Source organism: Cyanistes caeruleus, chromosome 37, assembly GCF_971803275.1.
Source record: "Cyanistes caeruleus chromosome 37, bCyaCae1.hap1.1, whole genome shotgun sequence".
Taxonomy (NCBI): Eukaryota; Metazoa; Chordata; class Aves; order Passeriformes; family Paridae; genus Cyanistes; species Cyanistes caeruleus.
In genome coordinates, this window is record NC_141738.1 from 635,154 (window position 1) to 648,228 (window position 13,075).

A 13,075-nucleotide genomic window follows, 5' to 3' on the forward strand; every position below is an offset into this window, starting at 1 on the left:
GGACCAGGATGGACAAGTACGGACCAGGATGGACCAGTACAGACCAGTACAGACCAGTACGGACCAGTATGGACCGGTACGGACCAGTACAGACCAGTACAGACCAGTACAGACCGGTACAGACCAGTACAGACCGGTACAGACCAGTATGGACCAGTACAGACCAGTACAGACCAGTACAGACCGGTACAGACCAATACAGACCAGTACAGACCAGTACGGACCAGTACGGACCAGTATGGACCAGTACAGACCGGTTCAGACCAGTATGGACCGGTTCACACCAGTACGGACCAGTATGGACCAGTATGGACCAGTATGGACCGGTTCAGACCAGTATGGACCAGTATGGACCAGTTCACACCAGTACAGACCGGTTCAGACCAGTACGGACCAGTTCAGACCAGTACGGACCGGTTCAGACCAGTTTGCACCAGTCGGGCATCCCAGTAACCTCCAGTTCACCCCAGTTCACCCCAATGACCCCCCCTCAAAACCCCAGTGGCCCCTCCCAGTGACACCAAGTGACCCCCCCAGTCCATCCCAGTAACTCCCAGTAACTCCCAGTTCCCTCCCAGTAACCCCCAATCCCCTCCCAGTCCATCCCAGTCCGTCCCAGTCCCTCCCAGTAACTCCCAGTAACCCCCAATCCCATCCCAGTAATCCCAGTCCCCCCCAGTGCCTCCCAGTTCCCTCCCAGTCCCTCCCAGTCCCTCCCAGTAACTCCCAGTAACCCCCAATCCCATCCCAGTCCATCCCAGTCCATCCCAGTCCCTCCCAATCCCTCCCAGTCCCTCCCAGTCCCTCCCAGTCCCTCCCAGTAACTCCCAGTAACCCCCAATCCCATCCCAGTCCATCCCAGTCCCTCCCAATCCCTCCCAGTCCATCCCAGTCCCTCCCAGTCCCTCCCAGTCCCTCCCAGTCCCCCCCAGTCCCCCCCAGTCCATCCCAGTCCATCCCAGTTCCTCCCAGTCCCCCCCAGTCCCCCCCAGTCCCCCCCAGTGCCCCCCCAGTCCCCCCCAGTCCATCCCAGTCCCCCCCAGTCCATCCCAGTCCCCCCAGTCCGGTACCTGGGGGGGGCTCAGGGTGACGCTCAGGCTGATGGTGGCCGAGGGCCGGGGTGGGGCCGAGGGGGCGGGGTCAGAGGGGGCGTGGCCGGAAGGGGCGGGGTCGTAGCGAACCACGGAGCTCAGCACGGTCCGGCCCTGGGGTGGGGGAGGGGTGAGTGGGCGTGGCCGAGGACGCACCCACCAACAGCCACGCCCACCTGAGACCACGCCCAGCTGATCATTGGTCTGTATTGCCTTAGGCCACGCCCCTTCCCTGGCAAGCCACGCCCATCCAAAACCCACGCCCCTTCAGCCACACCCAAACCCGGTACAGATGCCCCTCCCCCACCCTTACCCAAGCCCCACCCCCTCCGTGACCCCTCCCCTTTTTCTGAGGCCACGCCCCTTCCTGAGCTACACCTTCGAAGTCCCGTCCCCTTTGTGACCCCGCCCCTTTCAACAAACCCCGCCCCTTCTGACCCCGCCCTTCTCTCCAAGCCCCGTCCCCTTTGTGACCCCGCCCCTTTCTCCAAGCCCCGCCCCATCCAAGCCCCCACCCCTCCTGTGTCCCCGCCCCTTTTGGGGCCCCGCCCCTTTCCCCAAGCCCCGCCCACCTTGGGGGCGTAGCCCGGGAAGAGGCGGCGGGCGATGGGGGGGAGGAGCTCCCGCAGCGCCCCCTGCAGGACGGGCTCCAACTGCAGAGCCGAGAGGGGAACCGCCCACGAGAACACCTGCGACAGGTGAGGGACACACCTGACACACCTGGGACACACCTGGGACACACCTGGGACACCTGGGACACCTGGGGACACACCTGGGACACCTGGGACACACCCGGGGACACCTGGGGACACACCTGGGGACACACCTGGGACACACCTGGGACACCTGGGGACACACCCTGACACACCTGAGACACCTGGAACACCTGGTGACACACCTGGGACGCACCTGACACCTGGGAGTGACCCTGACACACCTGGGACACACCTGGGGACACCTGGGGACACACCCTGACACACCTGGGAGTGACCCTGATACACCTGGGACAAACCTGGGGACACACCTGGGACACCTGGAACACCTGGGGACACACCCTGACACACCTGGGACGCACCTGGGGATACACCTGGGGACACACCTGGGACACCTGGGGACACACCCTGACACACCTGAGACACCTGGGGACACACCCTGACACACCTGGGACACACCTGAGACACCTGGGACACACCTGGGACACACCTGGGACACCTGGAACACCTGGGGACACACCCTGACACACCTGGGATGCACCTGAGACCTGGGACAGGTGAGGGACACACCTGGGACACCTGGGAGTGACCCTGACACACCTGGGACACACCTGGGACACACCTGGGACACCTGGGGACACCTGGGGCACACCCGAGATACCTGGGGACACACCCTGACACACCTGGGACACACCTGAGACACCTGGGACACACCTGAGACAGGTGAGGGACACACCTGAGACAGCTGGGACACCTCGGGACACCTGGGGACAGCTAGGGACAGCTGGGACACACCTGAGACACCCTGACACACCTGGGACAGGTGAGGGACACACCTGAGACACAGCTGGGAGTGACCCTGACACACCTGGGGACAGCTGGGGCACGTGAGGGACACACCTGAGACACCTGAGATACCTGGGGACACCTGGGGACGCACCTGGACACACCTGAGATACCTGTGACACACCTGGGGACACCTGGGCACGCCTGGGGACACCTGGGGACAGCTGGGCACACCTGGGGACACCTGGGGACACACCTGGGGACACCTGGGGACAGCTGGGGACACCTGGGGACACCTGGGGACAGCTGGGGACACCTGGGGACACCTGGGGACACCTGTGACACACCTGGGCACACCTGGGACACACCTGGGGACACACCTGAGACACCTGGGACACACCTGGGACACACCTGGGGACACCTGGACACACCTGGGACACACCTGGGACACACCTGGCACTGGCCCCGCCCCCCAGGACAGGGGAGATCTCCCAATTTTGGGGTCCCCAATTCCTCACTCCAGGCTTCCCCACCCCCCCCCATTTTTTGGGGGGGGTCCCATCCCCCACCCCCCCTCCCCCCAATTTTTTGGGGCCCCGCCCACCTCGTGATGCTCCGCCCACCCCCCTCGAAGCTCCGCCTCCTCCCGCAGCTCCCGCCCGAACTGCTCCGAGAAGAGCGGGAACTGGAAGACGTCCGGACACGGCTGTGGGGAAAACGGGGAGATTCACCCCAAAATCCGGCCCGGGGACCCCAAAATCCGATCCAGGACACCCAAAAACCCCCAAAAACACCCGAAAACCACCAAAAATCACCCCAAAAACACCCCAAAAACACCCCAAAAATACCCAAAAACACCTCAGAAACACCCCAAAAACACCCCAAAACCACCCAAAAATGCCCAAAAAACACCCCAAAAACACCCCAAAACACCCCAAAAACACGGCCCGGGGACCCCAAAATCTGATCCAGAGCACCCAAAAACCCCTAAAAACACCCCAAAACCACCCAAAAATGCCCAAAAAACACCCCAAATCCCCCAAAATCACCCCAAAAACACCCCAAAACCCCCCAAAATCCGGCCTGGGAACCCAAAAATCTGATCCAGAGCACCCAAAAACCCCCAAAAACACCCAAAAATGCCCAAAAACACCCAAAAACACCCCAAAAATACCCCAAAACACCCCAAAAACACGGCCCAGGGACCCCAAAATCTGATCCAGGGCACCCAAAAACTCCCCAAAACCACCCAAAAATGCCAAAAAAACACCCCAAAAACACCCCAAAATCACCCAAAAATGCCAAAAAAACACCCCAAAACCACCCAAAAATGCCCAAAAAACACCCCAAATCCCCCCAAAATCCGGCCTGGGAACCCCAAAATCTGATCCAGAGCACCCAAAAACCCCCAGAAACACCCAAAACCACCCAAAAATGCCCAAAAACACCCCAAAACACCCCAAAAACACCCAAAACCGCCCCAAAACACCCCAAAACCACCCAAAAATGCCAAAAAACACCCCAAAAACACCCCAAAACACCCCAAAAATACCCCAAAAACACCCCAAAAACACCCCAAAAACACGGCCCGGGGACCCCAAAATCTGATCCAGGGCACTCAAAAACTCCCCAAAACCACCCAAAAATGCCCAAAAAACACCCCAAAAACTCCCAAAACACCCCAAAAATACCCCAAAAATATCCCAAAACACCCCAAAACACCCCAAAAACACGGCCCGGGGACCTCAAAATCTAATCCAGGGCACCCAAAAACTCCCCAAAACCACCCAAAAATGCCAAAAAAACACCCCAAAAACACCCAAAAACGCCCCAAAACACCCCAAAACCCCCCAAAATCCGGCCTGGGAACCCCAAAATCTGATCCAGAGCACCCAAAAACCCCCAAAAACACCCCAAAACCACCCAAAAATGCCAAAAAAACACCCCAAAACACCCCAAAATCACCCAAAAATGCCAAAAAACCACCCCAAAAACCCCCAAAAATGCCCAAAACCACCCAAAAATGCCCAAAAAACACCCCAAAACCACCCCAAAATCCCTAAAATGATCCAAAAACCCCAAAAAAGATCCCAAAATCCCCAAAACTGATCCCAAAATTATCCCAAAATCCCCCAAAATGAACCCAGATTCCCAAAAATGACCCCAAAACCCCCAAAAATGACCCCAAAACCCCAAAACTGATCCCAAAATTATCCCAAAATCCCCAAAAATGAACCCAAAACCAAAAAAATGATTCCAAAATGTCCCAAAATCCCCCAAAATTATCTCAAAACCCCAAAATGACCCCAAAATCCCCAAATTATCCCAAAACCGGTGATTTTGGAGGGTTTTTTTAAGGCGTTTTGGGGGAAATTTTGGGGATTTTGGGGTGAATTTGGGGCGAATTTGGGGGATTTTGGGGTTTTTTGGGGATTTTTGAGGTGAATTTTGAAGATTTCGAGGTGAATTTGGGGTAAATTTGGGAGATTTTGGGGATTTTTTGGGATTTTGGGATAATTTTGGGGTGAATTTGGGAGATTTTGGGGTTTTCTGGGATAATTTTGGGGTGAATTTGGGGTGAATTTGGGAGACTTTGGGGTTTTTTGGGGATTTTTGAGGTGAATTTTGAAGATTTCGAGGTGAATTTGGGGTAAATTTGGGAGATTTTGGGGATTTTGGGGGATTTTTGGGATAATATTGGGGTAAAATTAAGATTTTTGGGGATTTTGGGATAACTTTGGTGTGAATTTGGGAGATTTTTGGGGATTTTGGGATAATTTCGGTGTGAATTTGGGGTGAATTTGGGAGATTTTGGGGTTTTTTTGGGATAATTTTGGGGCGAATTGGGGTTTTTTGGGGATTTTTGAGGTGAATTTTGAGGATTTCGAGATCAATTTGGGATAAATTTGGGAGATTTTGGGGTTTTTTGGGGATTTTTGGGATAAATTTGGGGTGAATTTGGGAGATTTTGGGTTTTTTTGGGATAAATTTGGGGCGAATTTGGGGTTTTTTGGGGATTTTTGAGGTGAATTTTGAGGATTTCGAGATGAATTTGGGATAAATTTGGGAGATTTTGGGGATTTTTGGGGATTTTTGGGATAATTTTGGGGTGATTTTGGGGGATTTTGGGGTGATTTTTGGGGGGATTTGGGGATTTTTGGGGTGATTTTTGGGGGATTTTGGAGGATTTTGGGGATTTTGGGATAATTTTGGGGTGGATTTCGGGGATTTTTGGGGTGAATTTGGGGGTTTCTGGGGTGAATTTGGGGGGTTTTGGGGTGATTTTGAGGTGAATTTCGGGATTTTGGGGGATTTTTGGGGTGAATTTGGGGATTTTTAGGGTGTTTTGGGGGTGTTTTGGGGTGAATTTGGGGGTTTTTGGGGATTTTTGGGGTGAATTTTGGGATTTTTGGGGTGATTTGGGGAGTTTTTGGGGTGTTTTGGGGTGTATTTGGGGTGAATTTGGGGGTTTTTGGTGTGGATTTGGGGATTTTTGGGGTGATTTAAGGGGTTTTTGGGGTGATTTTGGGGTGTTTTGGGGTTATTTTAGGGTTTTTTGGGGTGATTTTGGGGTGTTTTGGGGTGTTTTGGGGTGATTTTGGGGTGTTTTGGGGTGTTTTGGGGTGTTTTGAGGTGATTTTGGGGTGATTTTGGGGTGTTTTGGGGTGTTTCGGTACCTGCTGGAACAGCTGCTCCTGGAAGATGCGGCTGTAGTTGGGGTGTAGGTACTGCTGGTCCCACTCCTGCGGGAAACTGGGGTCACTGGGAGCACTGGGAGCACTGGGAGCACTGGGAGCACTGGGAGCAGTGGGAGCACTGGGAGGGGTTTGGGGGGGGTTACTGGGAGCACTGGGAGCACTGGGAGAGGGCACTGGGGACACTGGGATGGGTTGGGGGGGGTTACTGGGAGCACTGGGAGTTACTGGGAGAGGGCACTGGGGACACTGGGAGGGGGCACTGGGAGCACTGGGATGGGCTGGGGGGGTTACTGGGAGCACTGGGAGCACTGGGAGCACTGGGGGTTACTGGGAGTTACTGGGAGCACTGGGAGTTAACAGCGGTGCCTGGGCGCGTCGTTAGTGGTTTATACTGGTTTATACTGGTTTATACTGGTCTGTACTGGTTTATACTGGTTTATACTGGTTTATACTGGTTTATACTGGTTTATACTGGTCTGTACTGGTCTGTACTGGTTTGTACTGGTTTATACTGGTTTATACTGGTTTATACTGGTCTGTACTGGTTTATACTGGTTTATACTGGTTTATACTGGTTTATACTGGTTTATACTGGTTTATACTGGTCTGTACTGGTTTATACTGGTCCGTACTGACCCAGGGGTTGCGCGGGCGCTCCCACAGCTCCGGGAGCAGGGGGGTGTCGGTGCCCTGCACTGGTTTATACTGGTTTGTACTGGTTTAAACTGGTCTATACTGGTCAATACTGGTCTATAGGAGTCTATACTGGTCTGTACTGGTTTATACTGGTCTGTACTGGTCTGTACTGGTCTATACCAGTCTATACCGGTTTATACTGGTTTATACTGGTCTGTACTGGTCTGTACTGGTTTGTACTGGTTTCTACTGGTCTGTACTGGTTTATACTGGTTTATACTGGTTTATAGTGGTTTATACTGGTCTGTACTGGTCTGTACTGGTTTATACTGGTTTATACTGGTTTATAGTGGTTTATACTGGTCTGTACTGGTCTGTACTGGTTTATACTGCTTTATACTGGTTTATACTGGTCTGTACTGGTTTATACTGGTCTATACTGGTTTGTACTGGTCCGTACTGACCCAGGGGTTGCGCGGGCGCTCCCACAGCTCCAGGGATGTCAGTGCCCTGTACTGGTCTGTACTGGTTTATACTGGTCTATACCGGTCTATACTGGTTTATACTGGTCTGTACTGGTTTATACTGGTTTATACTGGTTTATACTGGTTTATACTGGTTTATACTGGTCTATACTGGTTTGTACTGGTTCGTACTGGTCCGTACTGACCCAGGGGTTGCGCGGGCGCTCCCACAGCTCCGGGTGTCGCCGCCCGGTGCCGTTGAAGCCGTTGGTCACCACCAGGTGCCCGAAGTGGCGCCGGTTGGAGACGTGAAGGAACAGCCCCTGTGTGGGGAGAGCCAAAAACAGCCAAAATCACCCCAAAAACAGCCAAAAACAGCCAAAATCACCCCAAAATCACCCCAAAAACAGCCAAAAACAGCCAAAATCACCCCAAAAACAGCCAAAATCACCCCAAAACCAGCCAAAAACAGCCCTAAAACAGCCAAAAACAGCCAAAATCACCCCAAAAACAGCCAAAATCACCCCAAAATAACCCCAAAATCACCCCAAAACCAGCCAAAACCAGCCAAAATCACCCCAAAAACAGCCAAAAACAGCCAAAATCACCCCAAAAACAGCCAAAATCACCCCAAAAACAGCCAAAATCACCCCAAAAACAGCCAAAAACAGCCAAAATCACCCCAAAAACAGCCAAAATCACCCCAAAACCAGCCAAAATCAGCCCAAATCACCCCAAAATCACCCCAAAAACAGCCAAAATCACCCCAAAAACAGCCAAAATCACCCCAAAACCAGCCCAAATCAGCCCAAATCACCCCAAAATCACCCCAAAAACAGCCAAAATCACCCCAAAAACAACCAAAAACAGCCAAAATCACCCCAAAATAACCCCAAAATCACCCCAAAAACAGCCAAAAACAGCCAAAATCACCCCAAAATAACCCCAAAATCACCCCAAATCACCCCAAAATCACCCCAAAATCATCCAAAATCACCCAAAATCAGCCCAAAATCATCCAAAATCACCCCAAAATCACCCAAAATCACCCCAAAATCACCCAAAATCACCCCAAATCAACCCAAAATCTCCCCAAAACCACCCAAAATAATCTCAAAATACCCAAAAATTAAGCCCAAATCACCCCAAAATCATCTCAAGTCACCCCAAAATCATCCAAAATCATTCAAAATGATCAAAAATCACCCAAACCCACCCCAAAATATCCTAGAATTAAGCAAAATCACCCCAAAATCACCCCAAAATCATCCCAAAATAACCCAAAATCATCCAAAATCATCCCAACATCATCCAAAATCACCCCAGAATTATCCAATAACCCCAAAACCATCTCAAATCACCCCAAATCATCCAAAACCACCCCAAAATAACCTGAAATAATCCAAAATCACCCCAAAATCATCTCAAGTCACCCCAAAATCACCCCAAAATCACCCAAAAATCCCATCCAAAATCACCCCAGAATTATCCAATCACCCCAAAACCACCAAAAACACCCCAAAATCATCTCAAATCACCCCAAATCATCCAAAACCACCCCAAAATCATCCAAAATCACCCAAAATCACCCCAAAATAACCCAAAATAATCCAAAATCACCCCAAAATCATCTCCAGTCACCCCAAAATCCCCCCAAAATCATCCAAAAACAGCCAAAATCACCCCAAAATCACCCCAGAATTATCCAATCACCCCAAAACCACTCAAAACCACCCAAAACAGCCCAAAATCATCTCAAATCACCCAAAATCATCCAAAATCAGCCCAAAATCATCCAAAATCAGCCCAAAATCATCCAAAATCACCCCCAAATCATCCAAAATCATCCAAAATCACCCCAAAATCATCTCAAGTCACCCGAAAATCACCCCAAAATCATCCAAAACCAGCCAAAATCACCCCAAAATCCCCCCAAAATCCCCCCAAAATCATCCAAAATCACCCCAAAATCACCCCAGAATTATCCAATCACCCCAAAACACCCAAAACCACCCAAAATCATCCCAAAATCATCTCAAATCACCCCAAATCATCCCAAAATCACCCCAAAATCATCCAAAATCACCCCAAAATCATCTCAAATCACCCCAAAATAACCCGAAATAATCCAAAATCACCCCAAAATCACCCCAAAATCATCCAAAAACAGCCAAAATTACCCCAAAATCATCCCAAAATCACCCCAGAATTATCCAATCACCCCAAAACACCCCAAAATCTTCTCAAATCACCCCAAATCACCCCAAGTCATCAAAGCACCGAAGTCGTTTGGGTGAATTTCGGGGGATTTGGGGTGAATTTGTTCGGATTTTGGGGGATTCCGTTGGGATTTGGGGGATTTTTGGGGGATTTGGGGTGAATTTGGGGGGATTTTGGGGGATTTTTCGGGGATTTGGGATGATTTTGTGTGAATTCTGGGGGATTTTGGGGTGTTCAGGTGATTTTGGGGGTGAATTTGGGAATTTGGGGTTTCCAGATGATTTTTGTGACGATTTTAGGGTTTCCAGGTGATTTTTGGGGTGATTTTAGGGTTTCCAGGTGATTTTTGGGGTGATTTTGGGGTTTTCAGGTGATTTTTGGGGTGATTTTGGGGGTTTCCAGGTGATTTTGGGGTGATTTTTGGGTTTTCAGGTGATTTTTGGGATGATTTTCCGGTTTCCAGGTGATTTTTGGGGTGATTTTAGGGGTTCCAGGTGATTTTGGGATGATTTTGGGTTTTCAGGTGATTTTTGGGATGATTTTGAGATGATTTTGGGGTGATTTTGGGGTTTCCAGGTGATTTTTGGGGTGATTTTGGGGTTTTCAGGTGATTTTTGGGGTGATTTTGGGTTTCCAGGTGATTTTTGGAATGATTTTGGGATGATTTTGGGTTTTTGGGGTGATTTTTGGGTTTCCAGGTGATCTTTGGGGTAATTTTGGGGTTTCCAGGTGATTTTTGAGTTGATTTTCCGGTTTCCAGGTGATTTTTGGGGTGATTTTGGGATGATTTTCAGGTTTTCAACTGATTTTGGGATGATTTTTGGTTTTCAGGTGATTTTTGGGGTGATTTTGGGGTTTCCAGGTGATTTTTGGGGTGATTTTGAGATGATTTTGGGGTGATTTTGGGGTTTCCAGGTGATTTTTGTGACGATTTTTGGGTTTCCAGGTGGTTTTTGGGGTGATTTTGGGATGATTTTGGGGTTTCCGGGTGATTTTGGGGTGATTTTTGGGGTGATTTTTGGGGTGATTTTGGGGTTCCGAGGTGATTTTTGGGGTGATTTTGAGATGATTTTGGGTTTTCAGGTGATTTTTGGGATGATTTTCCGGTTTCCAGGTGACTTTTGGGGTGATTTTAGGATGATTATCAGGTTTTCAACTGATTTTGGGATGATTTTGGGTTTCCAGGTGATTTTTGGGGTGATTTTAGGGGTTCCAGGTGATTTTGGGGGTGAATTTGGGAATTTGGGGTTCCCAGATGATTTTTGTGACGATTTTAGGGTTCCCAGGTGATTTTTGGGGTGATTTTGGGTTTCCAGGTGATTTTTGGGGTGATTTTGGGATGATTTTCGGGTTTTCAGGTGATTTTGGGATGATTTTGGGTTTTTGGGGTGATTTTGGGGTGATTTTGGGATGATTTTGGGTTTTCAGGTGATTTTTGGGGTGATTTTGGGGTTTCCAGGTGATTTTTGTGACAATTTTAGGGTTCCCAGGTGATTTTTGGGATGATTTTGGGGTTTCCAGGTGATATTGGGATGATTTTTGGGGTTTTCATGTGATTTTGAGTTGATTTTGGGGTTCCCGGGTGATTTTTGGGGTGATTTTAGGGTTCCCAGTTGATTTTTGGGGTGATTTTGGGGTTTCCGTCTGATTTTTGGGGTGATTTTGGGGTTTCCAGGTGATTTTTGGGGTGATTTTGGGGTTCTCACCTTCTCGCGGGCGCGGGCGCAGAACGCCATGTCCGGGTCCAGGTGGGCGTGGTCAAACACCGGCCCCTCCCCCAGCGGCCCCCGCAGCGCGGCCCCGCCCACCAGGTAGGCGTGGCTGATGTAGGGCACGTTCCACACGCCCCTGGCCACGCCCACAGACACGTGAGGCCGGGGACACGCCCACAACAAACCCCGCCCACCCGAACTACGCCCGCCCAAACCACGCCCACCACAAACCCCGCCCACCAATCAGGTGAGATGTGGGACATGTCCATAACAAACCCCGCCCACCCAAACCCCGCCCACCCAGAGCCCCGCCCACCCAAACACTACCCACCAATCAGGTGAGGTCTGGGACACGCCCACCACAAGCCCTGCTTACAAGCCACTCCCATCCAAACCCCGCCCACAAACCCCGCCCACACCAAGCCACGCCCACAAACTTTGCCCACCCGAACCATGCCCACCACAAAGCCCCGCCCACCCAAACCCCACCCACTCGTAACCCCGCCCACAGCTGCACCCATAGATAGCCCCGCCCACCATCAGATGATGGCCTGGACACGCCCACCCAAACCACGCCCACCCCATCACAGGGCGTGGCCACACCCCCAGAATAGTTGACGGGCGTGGCCATGAGGGGTGTGGCTTTATGGACACTTCCCCAGGTGTCCCCAGCTGTCCCCAGGTGTCCCCAGGTGTCCCCAGGTGTCCCCAGGTGTGTCCCCAGCTGTCCCCAGGTGTGTCCCCAGGTGTCCCAGGTGTGACCCCAGGTGTCCCCAGCTGTCCCAGGTGTGACCCCAGGTGTCCCCAGCTGTCCCCAGGTGTGTCCCCAGGTGTCCCCAGCTGTCCCCAGGTGTGTCCCCAGGTGTCCCCAGCTGTCCCCAGGTGTCCCCAGGTGTCCCAGGTGTGTCACCTGCGCCGGCCCTGCACGATCTCCAGGTAATCCGGTGCTCGGGCGTAGAAGCCGTCGGGGCTCAGGGCGCCCCAGAAGTTGGACCAGAGGTGGCCAGGACGGGTCAGGAGCGGGGCCAGCACCTGCCTGGGGACACCTGGGGTCACCCTTGGGTCACCCTTGGGGTCACCCTTGGGTCACCTGGGGGGGTCTGGGGTCACCTGGGGTCAGCTGGGGGTCACCTTGGGGTCACCTGGGGGGGTCTGGGGTCACCTGGGGTCACCTGGGGGGGTCTGGGGTCACCTGGGGTCACTTGGGGGGGTCTGGGGTCACCTGGGGTCACCCTTGGGGTCACCCTTGGGTCACCTGGGGGGGTCTGGGGTCACCTGGGGTCACTTGGGGGGGTCTGGGGTCACCTGGGGTCACCTGGGGTCACCTGGGGTCACCTGGGGGGGGTCTGGGGTCATCTGGGGTCACCCTTGGGTCACCTGGGGTCACCCCGGGGTCACTCGGGGTCACTTGGTGGTCAGGGGTCACTCGGGTCACTCAGGGTTACTGAAGGGTCACTGAGGGGTCACTGAGGGGTCACTGAGGGGTCACTCAGGGTCACTGAGGGGTCACTCAGGGTCACTGAGGGGTCACTGAGGGGTCACGGAGGGGTCACTGAGGGGTCACTCAGAGGTCACTCAGGGTCACTGAGGGGGTCACTGAGTGGTCACTCAGAGGTCACTCAGGGGTCACTGAGGGGTCACTGAGGGGTCACTCAGGGTCACTCAGAGGTCACTCAGAGGTCACTGAGGGGTCACTGAGGGGTCACTGTGGGGTCACTGAGTGGTCACTCAGAGGTCACTCAGGGTCACTGAGGG

General features: G+C 52.4%; 1 protein-coding gene across 1 annotated transcript in view; it reads right to left on the reverse strand.

Annotated features, from left to right (window-relative positions):
* LOC147647467 (multifunctional procollagen lysine hydroxylase and glycosyltransferase LH3-like) overlaps window positions 1-13,075 on the reverse strand; it is a 36,812-nt gene that overhangs the window by 2,421 nt on the left and 21,316 nt on the right. The window contains exons 12-18 of the mRNA XM_086871776.1: window positions 12,231-12,356; window positions 11,315-11,456; window positions 7,595-7,711; window positions 6,268-6,333; window positions 3,195-3,296; window positions 1,664-1,780; window positions 1,071-1,205 (exon numbers count right to left, since the gene is read on the reverse strand). Of these exons, the coding sequence (XP_086727902.1) occupies window positions 1,071-1,205; window positions 1,664-1,780; window positions 3,195-3,296; window positions 6,268-6,333; window positions 7,595-7,711; window positions 11,315-11,456; window positions 12,231-12,356 (805 nt within the window). The remainder of the gene's footprint in view (window positions 1-1,070; window positions 1,206-1,663; window positions 1,781-3,194; window positions 3,297-6,267; window positions 6,334-7,594; window positions 7,712-11,314; window positions 11,457-12,230; window positions 12,357-13,075) is intronic.